The 18,602-nt window shown below is 59.5% G+C and overlaps 1 protein-coding gene across 2 annotated transcripts; it reads right to left on the bottom strand.

The window, feature by feature from the left end:
* Positions 1–2,020: 2,020 nt before the first annotated feature.
* CYGB (cytoglobin) lies at positions 2,021–11,632 on the bottom strand. 2 transcript variants are annotated; one of them, XM_079904664.1, is made up of 4 exons: positions 11,291–11,632; positions 6,194–6,425; positions 5,763–5,900; positions 2,021–3,383 (listed from the first exon to the last, which is right to left on the bottom strand). In XM_079904664.1, the coding sequence occupies exons 1-4, from the start codon at positions 11,431–11,433 to the stop codon at positions 3,279–3,281; spliced, it is 618 nt and encodes a 205-aa protein (XP_079760790.1). In that variant the 5' UTR covers positions 11,434–11,632; the 3' UTR covers positions 2,021–3,278. The 2 variants fall into 2 exon arrangements, with proteins under 2 accessions (XP_079760790.1, XP_079760791.1); XM_079904665.1 differs by having other exon boundaries at positions 2,022–3,383; positions 5,737–5,900; positions 11,291–11,623.
* Between the last annotated feature and the right edge of the window lie 6,970 nt (positions 11,633–18,602).

Here is an 18,602-nt window from a genome sequence, read left to right as displayed (position 1 = left end):
GTGATGTTCCTGTCGTGGCCAGCAGGGGTCGCTGTGGGGCTGCGCGGCCAGAACGGCTTGGCCGGGAAGGTGCCTCACAGCCTCTGCACCCCCGTTCCTAACACCCCATCGCTCACCGCTCGAGCACGCCAAGGGGGTTGACACAGTTGCTCAGCTCTTCGGCGACAAGGTTATCCATGAGCATAGAGCACAAAACAAAACTCCAGTCGCTGCTCCTGTACCCTGTAGCCCCCTGCCCACAGCCTGCAGCCCACCAGGACACACGGGCCCTGCCCAGCATCACCTCTGTTTGGACCTTACCTGCCCCCCTACTCAAGCAGCATCCCTTGCTCAAGTGTAGGATGAATCACTAGTTGCCAGTGTCCTCTCTGTGGGGGGTTGGGCAGTGGAGAGAACCATTCTCAGGGGCCACATTCCAGAATGATTCCAAGCCAACCGAAGTGAACTGGGGAGGGGTTTTTCTTCCTAAAGACTACCCCCCACCTTCGACCACAGATGCCCCTTTTCCTCTTACTCCCCTCGGCCCCACTGTCCCCACAGCCCTCTGGCTCCGGCTCAGCCTGAGCCCGCCAGGGGCCATGAACTGGAAGTCTCTTTCAAGAGTCATCGCTCATCTTGGCCAGCAACCCACCCCCCGCCCTCCATCTGCTGCTTCCGGTGGCCTGACCGTCACTCTGTCCTGAGCATTCCCATGTCCCCAGCACGGTGGCGTGCATCCTCCGTCTTGCTCCTGGTACCTGCCTCGCCAGACAGGCCTCACGTTCACTCCTGTTTTAAATTAGAGGTGACCGTGGCTCAGAAAGTGTGAGTGACTTGCCCAAGGTCACACAGCATAGGGAGACAGCCCAGAGCCCGGGGCTCTCTCTTGCAGCGCCGCCTCCCTGGAAAGGTCTTGCCTCGCTCTGTCCTCTCCACGCTGCGTGCCCGTGTCAGTGCACACAGCTCACTCTTGGCCCCAGTACTGGTTTGGCTTTCTAAGAGTGGTATTTATTTAGTCTCTGGATTGCTATCCAGCACCTCTGCTGTGCCAGGCCCAGGCGATGAAGGCCTGGATTCAACAAGTTCACGGCCTGGGAGACAAGACCTTTCTTGTGTGTCAGCTGAATCTTCCCAGGCAGCCGGGAGCCCTCCCAAGGGACAGAGGCTGCTTCCTGCTTCTCCTGCAGCCCACCGGGGGTGGTGACCTCCTGGTCCCTCCTCAGGGAGTCGATGCTGCTGACTGTTGCCTCCATCATGAGTGAGGGCTGGGCAGGCCTGGCCCGAGGCTGTGGGGTGGGAGATAGGAGGGGCTGGGAGCAGAGAGCTCAGGGAAGGTATTGGGGGCCTAAGGCTAATAAGGACACACTTCCTCTTTCTCAAACGCCCAGGGGCTGCCCCACCACTCGTACCTTGAGCATAAGGCCGGGCCTCAGCTCTTGGTGTGGGATGCCCAGCTCAGGTCCAGAAGGTGAAGGTCCTATCCTTGGCTGGCTTGGCTCACTGAACTAGCAGGGCCCTCCTTTCTGAATATCTCTCCCTTGAGTTCTCTCTCTCTTCTCTCCCCCACGTGAGGGAGGATATTTCCAGAACAAAAGAGGAAAAGCCCCCGGACTATTTTTTTTTTTTTTTGCTGTACGCGGGCCTCTCACCGCTGCGGCCTCTCCCGTTGCAGAGCACAGGCTCCGGACGCGCAGGCCCAGCGGCCATGGCTCACGGGCTCAGCCGCTCCGCGGCCGGGGCACGAACCCACGTTCCCTGCATCAGCAGGCAGACTCTCAACCACTGCGCCACCAGGGAAGCCCCCCCCCCGGACTTTTTTAAACAAGCAGACTCCCTTCTCCCCTCCCACCTCTAGAGCCCAGCTTCCGTTCTGCAGCTCTGTGCTCCTGAGTGAACAAGCCGGGGCCCCCCACCACCGTCCTGAACCCCAATCAGAAGGGCCCACGACCAGCCAAGGCTGAGACACAGGTGAGGGGGACCCTTGGGCTGGGGGGTCGCCTTTCAAAAAAAAGTCCCGAGTCGAGACTTGAACTAAGGAGGGGAGACAGAGGCGAGGGGCAGGTGGCAGGAAAAGACCAAATGAGCGTGCACAGACACAGGAAGAACGAGTCTGTTTAATGACATGGCTGGGTCTAGTTACAAACATCAGAAACTACAAAAGGACAGGCAGTTACACGGATGGCTGCACGAAGATGGGACAGGAGGACACAGGCACAGTAGCCACAGCAGCAAAACATCCTTGAGGACAATACACGTGACCAAGGGGCACACATTGGGGGGGTCCCCAGCAACGCTGACCTAGATGGATGGAGAGGGCTGACTGCAAGCCAGCAGCCAGGAGAGGCAGGGGAGGGAAGGCCCTCAGCCCTCAGAGCCCCAGGAAGAGACAGAGGCATCTGGTCCCGTCACCACTGCCCCACTGACAGCAGCCTGGATCCCCCTCCCGCCAGGGCCGTCTGTCTTAGTGGCAAAGGCAGATGGAGCTGCCATCCGAGGTTTCTGGACCATGGCCCCTCCCCTGCTGCAGTCATCCTGTCCAGAGCTTCTGGCCCCCTTGCCCATTTAGGGGCAAGTCAGGGACCCACCTCCTTTTGTGGGGGCAGAGGTAGGGAACACCAAATCCTTTCTGCCCGAAGTGGAAAGCAGGAATGTGGGGAGCTGGTCAGAGAGAATGGGCTGGGCTTTGCTGGCAAGCTGGGTCACCCCAACCCTGCCCACGCAGGCCCGGGTCCCCTCCGTGCTGATGTGAGACCCCGTCATCTCTGCCGGAACACTCTGTTCTCTGCCCAGGAGCTGCCAGGACTCCTCGGTGGGCAGAACCGAGGCTTCACTCGTGCTTCTGGGCCTTACTGATACACATTATAGATATGTATGTGTATATATATAGATATAGATTTATATATAGATTGTATATAGAATATATCTGTATATACGGTAGACGTGTGTGCGTGGTATTCTAGATAAGTGATGTGGAGACCTGTGTGTGGCCAGGCAGATAGAAACAGGGCTGGTTTGCTCCTCCAGTGACTCACAGGCCTGCCCCTGATTCCCGCTGGCCGCTCAGCTAGGTCTCTAACAGTGAGTAGAAAAGCTAAGAAGGGTGTGCCCGGCTCTCCAAGGAGGAAAGGTCCCCCACCCCACAGGCCACCCTCTGCGCCGCTGAGCTGGGGTCAGCAACTAGGCAGCTGATGCAACCTTCCGGCGGCTCCAGGGGGACTGTGGCCGAGGCCGAGGCAGCCTCTTTCCAGGAAGACGAGTCAGGGATTCCTCCAGCTTCCTTGGCACCCAGAGATGGAGGGTCAAGGAGCGTCTTCAGAACTCGGCCTTCTGCTCAAGGTGCTGCCAGGGAGCGGGGAGGAGAGAGGGGGTCCTATGGCCCCGAAGAGGGCAGCGTGGCCGGCGGGCTGTGGACGAGATAGGAGATGTAGGTAACAGGTTACTAGGGCCTCGGAGTGGGACCAGGGAACCTGGGGAGAGGGCAGAGGAATCAGGGGCTGCAAGGCCAAACGGTACCAGCCCAGAGACCCACAGGGCCCGTGAAAGACGCCCACTAGACCCAGCTTCTAGGCCCTTTTCCGCCAAGACCTCGGCCGGCCCATCTGAACCTCAGCTCTTTTTCTCTAAAATGTGAATCATGTCTGTGGTGCCCACCTCCGTGGGATCTGAGCTACAGAACTGCCTGAAAGTGTTCCACAAACTGCGAACAGTGAGCTCTCTTCCTCTTACTTCTGAGACATGCGCACTCCCTGGTTGGCCTGTGGTGCCCCCTTGGGCCACCCATGGGCATTCTCTGCACACGCAGCCCCTTTGCACTCACCACCCCCAAACTCCGCCACCTCCTGACCACACACACACACACACACACACACACACACACACATACACACACACGAGTGCGAGCACACCCTGAAGCAGAGACAGTTCAATAAACAGTGGCGTCTGGCTCGCTATTACGTCTCTGATAAGCGAGGCTGGATGGAGCCTTCTAGAACTCTGCCCTGTAACTCTCTCTCGCCCTCCGAACCCCTATGGACACTGGCAGTAGTGGGGTCTGCAGGCCCGGGCCCAGGGAGACACGCCCTCTTGGGGGGGGGGGTCACACCGTGTTCCCAGGAGACCAGAGGTGGCACCAGAGCGTGCAAAGGGATGAGGGGACAATTCCCCTCAGCTGGGGTAACCCAAATGTGGGGTGCTCAGGCCCAGGAAGGCGCAGGGCCCCGGCCAGTCCCCACGGTGGCCCATCTCCATTCAGTGCACAAGGAACAGAAAGGGGGAGGCATGAAATTTCAGCGGTTTCCTAATGCTTGGGGTTTGGCGAGATTTAAGTCCCAGGGGTCCAGCTACGGCAAGAAAGGGGAGGGGACAGGGCTTCGTGTCGGGAAATGCTGTCCATGTGTTTCTGATTCACTGGGGCTTGCACGGGCCAGCTCTCTCTCTTCCGTCCCTCTAGGCCCCTATAAAAAAGCCCTTTTCTCTGGAAGCAGGAAGTCTTGTCTCCTGGCTGTAAACAAACTCATCTTTGGCGGCAGAGCCTGCCTGGGGAGAGGCGTGGGAGGGCAAGCCCCCTCCCCCCACTGACCCCTCCCCTGCCCTCCGGCTGCTTCCGGGCTGCCGGCTCTGCCAGCTCCTCCTCCGACAGGTAAAAATCGCCTGCCTGCTTCCGTTTACTCTGAGGTCTGGGGCGGCCCGGGCCCAGCTGTGAACATCTGGAGTCGCTGCCTGGCCATTGCCAGCAGCCCCCGAGGGCTCCGCGCTCTCAGGGTGGCGAAGGGAGCGGCAGCAAGCGGGGGCCAGTATGGTCAGAGGCAGGAAGGCCGGGAGGCCGGGCCTCTGCAGGCTGCCCTCGGGGGACCTACTCCGCGGAGCTGCGCGGGGATGCCTGTGTGCAGGAGGTCCGGCCGGCTCCGCGGACCAGCTCGGAGCCCGGGGAGGGGACGCCGCCTTTTCCCTGGGAAACTGCTGGGAATGTTTCTCTCCAACGCGTGTCCCGAGCCGCTGGCTGACCCCTGCTTCCCATTCCCGCCTCCGCTCCTCTCCCCCCTCCCTCCTCCAGCCCTGCCTCCGCCCCTCCATTGAGCTCCCAGAGCCCCAGCCCCTTGGGGGCCCAGGGAGGCTGGAGTGTTCCCAGCCGCCAAGTCTGGGGGCCAGCCCTCCCCTCAGGAGTCACCAGGCCAGCCACCCTCCTGGAGCCCGTTCCCCGGGGGCCCTCACCCCAGAACTGGGAACCCGGCCTCCGGGGTCAGCCCAGAAGTAAAACCCCCTGCCGGTGTGCGTGGGAGGGACACCCACTCAGGCCCCGGGTGGGCCCCGGCACGTGCGTGCGTCCTCGTGATTCTCCTGGCTCCAGCCTTGCTGAGGCCAAGGCGGGAGGGAGCGCGGTCAGCATTAGATGCAAAACAGCCCCATGTGATTGGTACCAGGGAGGAAGTGGCCAGAGCCGGCCTGGGCTGCCTCTGGGCCCGATGAGCGGCCTTCCCGCCGGGAACCTTTGGAGCCTCTCTGCCCGGGGCGGCCTCGGTCTTGGGGTGCCCTGAGTGTCCACTGGCTCCAGGGAAAGAGAAGGCTCTGCCCGAGGAGAATCTGTGTGGGGTCCTCGGCGTGAGCGGGCCTTTTCCTATCATGCCTGATCTTTAATGTGTCAGACCCCAGGCCCACCCTCCTGGAACTGTTCCTGCCCCGGTGGTCAGTCCCTGGGCGCTAGGAGAGGTGGGAGGCCAGGGGACGGGGGAGGATGCGGCAGGGAGGCTGCCTCCTCACGTGGTGGCGTTGGGGACCTGCTGTACCCAGCCCACTTCCTTGTAGGCAGCGGTCACGTGGCTGTAGATGAGGCCGCGAAGCTTGGCCCAGGCTCTCTGCGTCTCGGGTGGGAAGTCATTGGCAAATTCCTCGGCAATCACCTCCAGGATGACCCCAGAGAGGATCTGAGTACAAAGGAAGGAAGGGGGAGTAAACGCCTGGGCATCCTGCCCTCTGCAGCCCCAGAATCCCTTCTGTCCTGTGTTTGGCCAAGGGGATTGTTCATGAAACAAGAACCTGGCAGCTTTGGGAACCAGACACCCTCAAGACACAGCCCCCATCCTGCTGCCCCTCCCGGGAACAGCCATGCCAGGGGAAGAGGCTGGGTGGCCCAGTGGCCCGCAGGCTGTCATTGGTTATGGGGCTCTGGGGTGGAACAGGGTGGGTGGTGGGTGGCAGCACCCATCCGGTGACATACCTTGAAGTACACAGGCTCCACCTTGTGCTTGAGGGCGTGGGCTTTGCCCACGAGGGCGAGCACAGAGGACACCTTCTCGGGGTCGTGCAGATTCTCCACCACGGTGTTGAGGGCCCCCATGACCCGGCAGGCGTGCTTCCGCAGCTGCGGGCTCCGCTCCATTTCCAGGGGCTCCTCCATGTGCTTGAACTGGCTGAAGTACTGCTTGGCCGACGGGAAGTTCACAAAGAACCTGGCAGGTGGAAGCAGGTGGGTGCTGAGCAGGGGGTGGCCTCAGGCCCCACCCTGAAGTGTCCAGACGATGGTGGGGGGGTGGTACGGAGGTGGGAGAGGCTGAACCCACCCTCACCCCACCATGTGTAGCAGTTCCTCAAACACACACCCTTCCTCTGGACGACCTGGCTTACATGCAGACCCCTCCCCAGTCCCGGCCATTTCTATCTGCCAGGTTTGCAGCTTCCTCTCCCAAGGAAGCAAGCTTCCTTGCTTTTTGCCTTCTTTCCAAACTCCACACACCCTTCAAGCCCTGCTCCAGTCGCAGCTGAGAGGGTAAGAGCCTGCTTTCTGGAATCCCCAGCCGGTGTGCCCTTGGGCAAGTTAACTTTTCTGCGGTCAAATGCTCTATCCCTGAGATATACCCCCAAGTTAACTTTTCTGAGCCTCAGTTTCCTCATCTATGAAATGGGCGTCACTGTTCCTATCTTGGTTGTGAGTCGTTGTGGTTGTTGGGAGGATGAAACGAGAAACAGCATGTGGAGCCCTGGCACAGTGTGGACACAGGGGGCTCAGTAAATGCCACCCTTTTTTATGAAGTCAGAGCTCTCCTCCTAAACAAAGGAAGGCCCGAGCGGCTTAGCTGACTTAGCTCAGGTCATGGAAGGGATGAGACTCAGTCCTCCTCCCAGCCCAGTCCCTTCCCTATTCACTACCCTGCTTCCCTCCTCAGCCTGCATAGTCATCGGTTGATTTAATTAAAGATATGGATTGATGTCACCAGCCTGGTGAGTCCTTCACGTCTGTCTGTACATCTTACGTCTCCAACCAGCCTGTGCACTTCTTGGGGCAGACCCCAGGGCTTTCTAACCCTTCCCTCTCCAGTTTATCTGAAATTGTCTATCCCCCCCGCCCCCGCCTAATATCACATTCACTGGGTCGCTCTCATGCTTGAAAACATTCCATGGCTTCCCACTGTCTACCGGACAAAGTCAAAACTCCTTAACCTCAGATTCCACGCTTCTTAGAAACTGTCCCACACCCGCTTCTCCAGCATGGGGTCCACATTCTTCCCTACGCTCCAGCCCAACAGCTTCACTTACCATGGGTTAAAGATTCCTCGGCATGCTGGGCCCCTTCCACATGGTGGACCCACCCCTCCTTCCCCCGTGTCAGCTGGGCCTCTCCCTGAGCGCCCGGCCTGGCCCCGGGCGACCGCTTTCCCTCCAAGGCCATTAGTGTGTTCCCTGCCACCTTTCACGGCTTCTTCCTTGTGTGTCTGTCTGGGTCCTGCAACCCCAGGGCAGAGCCCGGGTCTCATGCACACTCTGACCCATCACCTTGGCCCAGAGCCCTGCACTTTGCCGGATGGTGGTGATGACATCTGCGATCCCTCACCCAGCTGGGGCGGGAGGTATGTGGCCAGACACAATCAGAACTTACATAACTGAAGCCTCAGAAAATGGATGGAATGTCCTGGACCTGTTTTCTCAGGTTGTTTCACACTTTTGGAGTGTCCCCTTTGTGATTAGAGAGAGCTGATAATTTGCCAAAACAGCCCTTGGGGCCTGGGGTCGGGTCTCAGATCTGAGAGCTGGAACAGATGCAGGGAGAGCATCTGGCCCCGGCCACCCTTTCAGGCTACGAGGAGGGCCCCTCTCGGAGGCCAAGTGTGACCTCGGGCAAATCGCTTCACAACCTCCTGTCTGCAAAAGTGTGAGAGAAGTCCATGCACCCCTGCTTGCTACTTCACAGCTGTACTGGTGAGGACAAATGACGCGATGGGTCTGAAAATACATTGGATTTCTCTGGAGAAGCGTCGTAATGAAGGACAGATACCCAGTCTGGATTTAAATGAGGATCTCTGACTTTAGAGGTTTTACATTGCAACAAAAATACTAATTTCTATTTGGCTGGTGAATAACAACGTGCAGAGCCTCTCCACTTGTTATTTCATATAAAGCCACAACGAAGTGAGTATTACGTCCACTTTACTGATGACAAAATAACAGGGACTATTTATTGAGCACTTACTATATGATCTCATTAATTCTCGCGATATCCTCCTGAGGTTGGCACTGTTTTTATTCCCACGTTCTGGATTAGGAATTGATGCCCACGGCTGCATCAGTGGGCCAAGCGGAGTGGGTGGCAGGACCAGGAAGGAGCCGGGGCGGCCCCGGCTATGATGGCTTCCCCGGACCGCCTCAGAGGCTGCTCTGCCGGGGATGGTAGCCTGGGACCCGGTGGGTCTCCCGTTGTGGCCCTAAGGATGGTCCTGATGAGCCCTTCTTCTGGGCCAGGGGAGTCAAGGGGCCTTGCGCTCTGCTCCTTCATCCTGGCGTTTCTCTGCGCCCCCCCCCCCCACCCCCGTGTTTACTCCTGACCCTCCCAGTTCCGGCCTGCGCTGCTGGGAGAAGCCTCAGCAGCCAGCTTGGGGAGTTTCTCAGCTTCCAGAGGCATCTGGGCTTCCAGGAGAGCCTGAAATAGGCTTGTCTGAGCGTGAGGGGGAAGGCGGCAGAGTTACAACCGGGAGAGGAGCCTTCCTAGAGCATGCATGCTCCCTCTTGGTCTCCTCCCGGCAGGGAGAGGAGGCGTGGGGTCTGGGCAGCCCCTCTGGCTCCATCCTCCAGGCTGCTACCTCCTCACAGGAGGAGTGTTGGGGTGTGGGAGTGGGGAGGGAGGAGGTGAGAGTGCCCGGTCAGAGGGCAACTGTCTCGGGCTCTGTCCCGCCCGTCCTTGTTGATGGGGCGTAAAGACAAGAGGGGTCTGTGACAAAACTGAGGGGCACAGGATCTGGGGAGGGGCCTTATCTGAGAAGCTTATCAGTCGAGTCCCCCTAACACCCCCTACTGGGGCGGACATCAGGAGGAGAAAAAGGAAAGGGAGGCTGGTGGGACTTGGGGCTGGGCGAGGGGGTGCCGGGCCAGCTTTTCTTCTGAGCTGGGCTGAGCTGGGCTGGGCTCCCGGCAGCAGAGGTGGGGTCCGGCGAAGTGTGCCTGGGGTTATCAGCGGCCCAGATCTAACTGCTATCTCAGGCTTTCTCAGGTTAACTGTGGGCCTCCCTCTGAGCCCTGAGCACTAGGCGACCACCCCCTCAGCCCAGACCTAGTGCCCACTGAGGAACGAGTTCCCCTCTGGGGAACTAGAGGGGTACAGAGAGAGGATGAAACCCTTGCCAAGAGCTCAGACTCTCCAGAAACACCTCAGGGTTCAGTTCCTTCCTCGGCACCCCCCATTCCTGGGGAGGTTGGGTGGGACCCTAGGCGCGGGATCTTGGACACATCCCTGACATGTCCTCACCGGCAAACGGCAGGGCGTCGGGACAAAAAATCTCCAAGGTCCTTTGGACTTTGCCTCATTTCCTCTTGGTGACCCATGTGCACACCCGGCTGCATCCTGAGGCCTGGGGGGCCCGCATGTGCCGACAACACAGCTGAGAGCAGCCCTCCGGGGACGCAGTCTGGCGCATCTGTGACTCCACTGTCCACGGTGTGCTTGTGTGGGTGCTCGCACGTGCAGAGCTGCACCTCCCAATGTCTGATGGCTTCGGGATCTGAAATCCCCTCTTAGCTTCCCCACCACCCCCGGCTGTTTCTGGGCCTGGGAGCTGCCCAAATAGCTGTCCCTTCCTCAGGAATCCTCCTGGAACTCCTCAAGAGTGCTTCTTGCTCTTTTTTCTGCAAAATCTGTTTCTAAGTTGGAATCAGGGCACATCGATATGGAGCTGAGTAGGTCCCAGGCTTGGGGGAGGCACAAAGGAGAGAGTTCGGGAGAGAAAGAGGAGCCAGAGACGGGGCCAGGACTGGGAGACAGGCATGCACTTCAACTGTCCTTTCCACAGACAGGTTTCACCCCATCTTCAAACAATCAGACTTTCCAGATCTGCCCTAGATTTGACAGCTTCCCTCTGCCAAGGACAGAGGGTTAAGGGGACCTCCCTGCCTGCGCCCCCAGGGACCGGCATGTGTGGGAAGAGAGCACCGATCTGTAGCTGTAGTCAATTACTAGCTTGTGTGGCTTGGGGACATTAACTATATGGGAATGGTGTGCATGTGCACTGGTGTGTAGGTGTGTGAATAACAGTGTCACTCTGTGTGTGTGCGTCCCTCGGGGGCATGTGGTGCCTGAATGACCCCTGAGCCCAAGACACATGACCCTTTCTCCCCAGATCGGGGTTTCAGGGTGGGGCCCTGTCTCCTGAAGCTTCTCCCTTTCCCTCCACCAAACTCGGCAGGGACTGTATCCTAGGGGACTGTTTGCTTCTCCACTCACCTGCACCTCACCTGGGAGCTCCCTGCTGGCCTGGCCCCAGAGGCAGGAAGGGGCCAGCTGGGAAAACCGGACCTCCAGGGTCTACTCCTTCTGACCTCTATTCTTTCGCCCTTTGCTCTGTTCTTCCAAGTCTCTGAATACAGAAAGGGGCTGAGCTGGAGAAAGGGGTTTGCTCCTTTGTCCTCCTTCTTGGCTGGTCCTCAGTTTTCCTGTCTCTAGAATGGGGAGCCCCCAAGGCCCCCACTGGAAAGGCTGGTAAAATGTGTGTCCATAACAGCTCGGTTGCGTGGCTGGGGTCGCTGGTGAGGAAGGCATGGCTGGCTGAGCCAGGAGTTCAGAGGCCCGGGAGGGGAGGGAGATGGAGGTGCCCTCCTTCTGCGTCTGGCTCCTAGTTCCTGGTGAGCACCTCGCCCAGAGAGAGCTAGGAAGGGCTCGGCCAGGGCTTCGTCCACCCCAAGGCGCCCCACGCTGCCCGCACCCCGACCGGCCCGGCCCCAATCGCAGCTGGGGAGGTGGCGCCCGAGCTCGGACCCGGGCCGAGCCCGCCTCTGCCCGGAGCCGCTGCCGCCGTCCCTCCCCCGGGCCCGGCCGGGCCGGGGCGACACCTACCGCACCAGGATGGCCACCCCCACGTCCTCGCAGTTGGCATAGAGCCGGGCCCACGTCGCCTGCACCGCCTTCCTCTCCGCCTCGGACAGCTCCTCGCTCCGCTCCCTGCGCTCTATCTCCATCTCGCCCGGCACTTTCTCCATGAGCAGCTCCCAGCGCAGCCCGGCTACGCTCGGCGGCGGCGGGGCGCGGGGAGCCGGGGCCGGCTGCGTGTGCCGCTGGCGGGCGAGTGGTAGAGCGCGCCGGAGGGAGGGAGCGTGTCTGTGCGCGCCGGGTGTGTGTGTGTGTGTGTGTGTATGTGTGCGTGCGTGTGTGTGTGTGTGTAGGGTATATGTGCAGGGGGCGGGGGACCGCGAGCGGGGGGCGGGGATGTGGTCTGCTGGAAAAACATGAAAAAAAAAAGATCCGCTCCAAACCCCCAACCCCTTGTCCGTGAGCCAGTTCCGGCAAGGTGAAGGCTGGGCGGGGTGCCCGCCCTCCAGGCCACCGCGGAGTTTGACTGCCGGGCGGGGCGTAGGTGGGGCGGGTGTACTGAGGGGTCCCGGGAGGAGGAGGAGGCGGGCAGTCACGGGGCGCCGGGCCGCACGGGAGTGCGCCGCGGCGCGTGCAGGTCTGGGGGCACCGGGTCGCGGCTCACGCGCTGGGCGAGGCCGGGGCGTCTGCGCGTGTGCCCCCTTCCCGCGGCGGGGAACTGACTCTAAGTCGAACACTCCCAGGCATTTGCGGCGTGGCCGCCAGCCCGAGGGGGCGGCGCGAGCCCCTCCAGCTGCGCCGCGGTCCGAGCTGAGTTCCCGCTCGCTCCCGGCCTCTCCCGAGCCAGCCGGGGGGCCGCGGCGCCACCCGCGGAGCTCCGGACCCCAGACTCTGGAGGGTTTAGGACTGGGGTCATCTCCCTACGCCAACACCTTACAGGAAAACACCAATGCGGGGATGGGGGGCGGCTGTCGAACTTGAGCGCCAGAGGCCTGCGCCAGCCTTTCCTTCCCGCCAGCACTCCTCCCCCTCGGGGCACGCACGTGGCGTCAGAAAGAAGGCCCTGGGTGGCTTACTGATGACACAGGCAGGCCCAAACCTGGCGCCGCTCCTAATTCTGACCGTGGGGGAGAAAAGCTCGAAGGAGAGGCCGCTGGGCCGGGCAGAGCGGACCTGCGGTGGGTGGGTCGGTGGGGTTGCTAGGAAGTCTTGGTGGTGGGGGAGGCCCAGGGCGCTGGAGACATCTCAGCCACCAGGACCTGGATTAGGGAGGGGTTCTGTGGGTGGAGGAGACAAATTCTTGTCCTGGTGGCCTTCTCAGGGAAGGGGATTGGACCAGAGGTGGGGACTGTGCCTCTGAGAGCCACCTGGTCCCCACCCTGCAAGCAGCTGCTCGATTCTGGTATGGAGGGGGTCCCACCTCTGACTCCCAGTTGAAGCCTGAGGCCAGACCCGGGCTGCAAGCATCTGAAACATGTGACACATGTGACGGCTCTTGTGGGGTGTGTCCAGTTCTCCCTAAGACTCCCTGCTGACACTGCCCTTCCCAAGTCTGTGTCCACTGCTCAAGTATGGCAAGAGGTGGCGGCTCTCCTCTTCAGCTTTGGTTTACGTGTTTATTTTTAAAAATTCTATTTCAAAGCAGAGGGCCCTAGGGCACAGCCCTAGCTCCGGGCCTTGCTGGAGCCCAGGGTTCAGGTACGTTACTGGAATCCTGGGCGGGAGGCCTCTTGCCGCTCAGGTCTCAGTTGAGGGAGGGAAACTCTAATGCCCTCTTCTGGGGGTCTTGGAGAGAGATGGAGGAGAGTGTGTGGGCTTAGTTTCTTACGCCACTCTCAGACCCGTGTTCTCTCTTTTGGCCTGTGCTCCGCGTGCTTCCTGGGCCGCCTCTGATAGCTTCCCAAGAGCCAGTGCAGTGGCCGTCCAAACGGCTGCCCAAGAGGTTCCCCTGGGATGTGGACAGAAAGTAGGAGAAATCTTGATTCTATTCACTTTGATCTCACCCTTTACAAGTTTTATGTATGTCTCTGGTGCGGGACTAATACAGTTTGCACAGTAATATAGTATATAATTTATGAGTGGATGCATATGTCCCTTTTCCTGAGTGCACACTTAGATTCTGCCTTTTACTGAAGAAGGTATGTAATCAGAAACATTTGGAAACGGCTGTCCAGAGGTTAGAAGTGAACCACTTAGCCAGCCCTTCACTCCCTGGCCTCCCTTGTCTTTCTGGCTTCATCATCTATATTCTTCCCCTGTCCTCCTCCCCTCCCGATGCCTCCCCTGTGACATCATGACTCCACCAATACTCAACTTCCAGTTGCCAGAACATGCCCTGTGCTTTCACGTCTGCAGCCCTGGCGGAGTCTTCTGTCTGTGGGCCCACCCTTCCTTGAGCTCCTGCAAATACAGATGAGCCCAGCTCCTCTCTGAAGATTCCCCTGATGCTTGCAACTCCCAGAGTGCTCTGCAGGCACCGTGAATAGCCTAAGTCTGTCTGTGGTGGTCATTTGTTTAACTTGCCCGTGCGTTTGTCTAGACTCTAAGTCCCTTGAGGGTCAGGCCCGGGGCTTACTTATACCTACGTCCAGAACAGACTGAGGTCGATTTACCCTGCCACGGGGAGGGGGGACAACCGGGTCCAGTGAGGTCAGTCAGTCTTCACAAGGTCGGGTCTGCTGACCCCACTAATCAGCTTGAGCCTCCTAATCCGTCGCCTGCAGGAGCCTCAGGAAGGACCGCGGGGGCTCGGGAGAGCTGGCAGGGGCCATCTTGGCCTTCTCCTGCGGACGCGGTCTGGAGGGGATGGGGCAGCTGAGCCATGTGCACTACCCTCTTCCTGCTCAGCACCTTGGCCATGCTCTGGCGCCGCCGATTCGCCAACAGGGTCCAACCGTGAGAAACTGACTGGGCCATGGGCTGGGGTGGGGGAGAAACTACTGCGCTGGGTTACAGCCAAGCTGAAGGCGGGCGGGGGCTGCCTGGGCTCCAGGGAGGCTGGGAGGGACTTGCCAGGGAGCCCTGAGAGGTTCCCCCTCGAAGTAGGGGGAACTTGGAGCCCTTCAAAGACGCTGGCCACAGCCTCCGGTTCCAGAGCCCAATGTGGCTTAGGTCTTGCAGAGAAGCAGGAGCGGGGTCTGGGGTCTGGGTGCTGCCCACAGCTCTGCCTGCCTCTTTTCCCTCCCACAGAGAGCCCAGTGGAGTAGATGGGGCAGTTATGGGCAGCAGCTTGGAAACAGACCTCCAGTCCTCAGGCAGGTAAGGCAGAAGAGTCTAGGGTGGAGGAGGAAGGGTGTCGCTAAGGAGGCTGCCGCTGTCCCCGTCCCTGCCCAGGCCCCGGGGGTGTTCGTGGGTATGTGTGTGTGTGCGTGCGTGCTCCACGCTGGCCCCTCACCCCAGCTACCCTGCTCACTGTATGCCTAGTGGGCAGGCCGAATGTCTGTTTTCTCCAGTTGGGAATGGGACTCCCAGCTTCTCCTCTGGACCAAAATTTCTCTGCCTTGCTTGTCCTAGTGCGGGGTGGTCCCCAGGGTCCCTTCTGTTGGAAGGTGCAGGGGGAGTGGAGAGAGGGATGAGGCAGAAGCAGCTCTGCGTTGCTTTGCTTGCCTTCCCTTCCCCCTCCCTCTCCCGCTGCCCCCCCCCCGCCCCCCCAGCCCCCCCAGCCTCGGCAGCAGCGGAGCTGCCTGAACCTCCAGCAGGATTCGCTGTCCAGTCCCCAATAGAAGGCGCAGGAGGAGCATGACATCATCAGCACTGAGTGCCATTGGCTGGGCAGTCCCTGCGGGCAGGACACTGTCTCCAGTGGCCAGAAAGTTAACTCTTCCCTATTCTGGAGCCATGTGGCCTTTACCAGGGGTGAAGATTGGGGAACTTCTGGACTTTTGCTTCCCCGCTGACTAGTGTCCTTTGATGATAGGGGCTCTATGCCCAAGAAGACACTGAAAAGTCAGCACATATTTCTGAAGAACATACAGTTGGAAATGTTCATTTGTGCCTTTGGGCCCATCTAGTGTGGGGGACCTATCTGAAGAATGAAATTCTCTGCTGTGGAAGCATCTTCTAGCCCCCGGCACTGCTTCTCTCACTCCCCTGAAAGGAGGCTCAGACGGCTAAGACAGTGAACATGCATGCTCGCCTGTGCACCCCACGTCTCTTCCAGGGAGTGGGCGATGTGCCTGCAGTGTGCCCCATAAATACGTCAAGGTTGGCAAGCCGAGAACTTGGGTCTTTCTCTGTGTCTCTGCTCTGACTTCTCAGTCCTTGGGTTCCCCCAGGTTTGGAATGTCAGAGGGCCTCCTGGGAAGCCCAGGGCCTGTGCAGGAAGCAGAGTCATTTCTGTGACGCCCTTCCTCGATAGCTGGGCTAGCTGAGAGGGTCACAATGGTGCCTAATTATGGCTACCGGTGAAATGGGCTGACACGTTTAAAATGACGATCACTGGGCCCTCAAATGCTGACTGGTCCTCACTGTTGAGTTTGGGTCTGGAGCGGGGCAGCCTGAGTTTAAATCCTACCTCCGCTCTTACTGAGAGGCTGTGGGCAAATTATGTAATCTTTTTATTCATATGTATAAACTGGGATTAATAACGGACTGGTTGTGAGGTTTCTGTGAGGTTTAAATGAGATAACCGTAGTAAAGCACTCAGCACAGAGTAGCTGCTCAGTTAGCGCCAGCTCTACTCTTGCTGTTATATGATCAGTGCTTTATTCTTCCGCAGGGGTTTCTCATACATTAACTCACTCGGAAGTCTCCATGGCCCCAAAGGTTTGGCAGTTCAGGTGTTTCTAGCTCTTGTCAATGGTGCAAGAAGCTGAGGGGCAGGGAGACGTAAATGACTTACTCAACATCGTCCACCCAATTTGTGGCTGATGTGGGACTGACAGGTCCCTGACTTCAGGCCGTCCATCTCCTCGACTGAAATGCCCCTGGACCTCCTGTTGGGAGAGAAAAGGCCAAATCTGGGACCATCTGGCAGGGCCTGGTCTGCTGTGGCCTTGCCAGAAGGAAGCAGTTGCCTGTTAACTCCTTGGGACCCAGCTAACTGGTCTACCAACCAACCCCTTCTGCCAGTGGTGGCTCCACGGAGGGCTGGCCCAGCGGGGCAGTAGACGTGAAAGTTCTGCTCTCCGGTTCCACAGTCATAAATTCCAATTGGCTTCTGGGGTGTTGCTGTTCCTCAATAGTGGGGTGAATCGCTAGGCTTGGGGGCAGGAGGAAGGGGAAGGCTGGAAGCGTGGGAGGGTCATCCTCCAGTCTTCTGACTCCGTGCTCTTTTCTGTTTAGAGAGAAAGAACCGCTGAAGTAAGCCCTCGCCTCTTCAGGAGGAGCTCCGCGCCAGGGCCTGGGATCAGCTGGCAGGTAGGGCAGGGGCTGCAGCCTGGAGGAGAGAAGGCAGGGCTGGGGACAAGAAAGGAAGAATACAGAGCACGCAAGGCCTGGCCATGTGGGAGCAGAGCAGGCTGTCTTCAGCTCTGTGGTCACGATGGAGGTTAAGGGTAGGAGGGTGGACTCCTTCCGTCGGCTCCTACTTTGAGCCTGTTATGTTCCAGGCCACAGGGCAAGGGTTAGTTTTAAGAGAACTACGTGTGGTCTCAACAGCATTTTCTAGGCCTGGGGATGGTGGTCCTGCTGGGGGCCTGTAGGCTGTCTAGAGAACTTCTCAGGGAGAGGCAGTGCTCTGGGATGCCCACTCTGAAATACAAGGCCCCGCTCTGGGGTGGGAGAGAGAGCCGACCCGGCTTGGTTTTCTCTTTCAGCTCACGTCCTGGTGTGCCCCCCACCCCCGAAGGACACCGTGGTGGAAGGAGCTGCAGGAGGGAGACTAGGGAAAGCAGCCGTTGAGAAGGTAGACTCCCCTTTTCGGCCCCCAGACCCACCAGTCTGCGCTTCCCCCAAGGCCCTGGCTCTGGGGCTTCTGAAGCTGGGCCTGGCCGGGCAGGCGGGAGGGGCAGAGACGCTCAGGCTCTGGGACGGGCTCCCTTCCTCTGAGGAGGCCCAGAGAGAGGGACTCAGTGGGGTCCCCCCATTTAACTCGGGGGCAACCCCTGCAGCCCGGGGCTAGAGGAGGGAACAAGTGGGGGGCGAGGAGACTCCAGAACTGAGGGACAGAGATGGTTCACATTCACAAAGCAAGGGCTGCCCTTTCACCCTCCTCTGAACCCTCGCAACAACCCACGGAGGCTGGTCATGTTATTGTCCACGGTTTAGAAATGAGGAAACTCACAGAGAGCTTTGCTGATTTGCCCAGCGTCACCCAGCTAGTAAGTGGAGGACCCCAGGCTCACAGGCAGGTTGCAGAGCCCATGCTCTTCACGCCCACAGCGCAGGCCTCCCTGAAGCCGCCTGCAAGTCTGCAGCTGCTCAGTGGAAGACGCGGTATTACTGGCCTGGCCGCCCATCTTTGGCAGCTCAGCTTGTCCAGGGCTGTGTGGTGTCACTTTGCGATGGTGGCACTCACTTCCTATGACATTTGCCTCTCCCTGGTCCCCAGAGGTCACCCTGCCACTGGCTGCTCTGCTGAAATGATCAATAGGAAATGCCGTTCGGATCTGTGACATGTCTGCCTACAGCTGGATGGAAGCAACTCACAGCTTGTCCTCGGAGTGTGTCTTCTGTGTGTGTGTGTGTGTGTGTGTGTGTGCACGCGTGCCCGTGTCCCAAATGGGCAGTAGCATGTGGGAAGGGAAAAAGCATGACACTTGCTTCCGTCAATCTGCTGACTGCTCGGTAACGGCGGTGGCCTCCTTTGCCCCCAGCTGCTCTGCCCTTTCTCTCTCTTTACCATCCTGCCTGATCCTGAGCAGACAGAAAAGCAGATTTCCGCTTCTGCTCCCTGCGGTCCAGGCGCAGACCCTGCAGGCTGCTGCTGCCAGCTGCCTTGCAGCCATTCGTCTTCCAAAGCCCCCCAGACTCCCCCCACGTGCATCTCACCTCCCCATCCAGCCCCCATTGCCCATCCAGCAACGAGGTCTCTGCCCGGCTGGGCCCCGCCCCTGACTTTCAGGAAAGAGGAGCTGGGGGAGTTCTCTAGACAGCAGGAAAGGATGAGGTGCAGCCAACTGGACTCGGGGAACCCACTCTGAAGTGATGGGGAGTTGGGGGGGCTGCTGCAGGGAGCCTGGCGGTTCTGTGGGAGCCTCACAAAGTAGGGCAGGGCGGAGGCAGGGGAAGGGTCTCATCAGGGGAAGGAGCTGCACCCCTGACGCGGGCCACGAGTTCGTGACCACCTGTCTCAGCTCCCGTCAGCATGTCTTTCTCCCTGGGAGGCATCAGCCTTCCTGGTGACAGGACTCTCAGGCTGAGGGCCGGAGCGCACTGCTCTGGGACCCAGTCTGTACTC

This window comes from Stenella coeruleoalba (genome assembly GCF_951394435.1).
Source record: "Stenella coeruleoalba genome assembly, chromosome: 19".
NCBI classification, from domain to species: Eukaryota; Metazoa; Chordata; class Mammalia; order Artiodactyla; family Delphinidae; genus Stenella; species Stenella coeruleoalba.
Note: the sequence above shows the minus strand (reverse complement) of the source record. Positions and strands in the feature narration are given on the sequence as shown.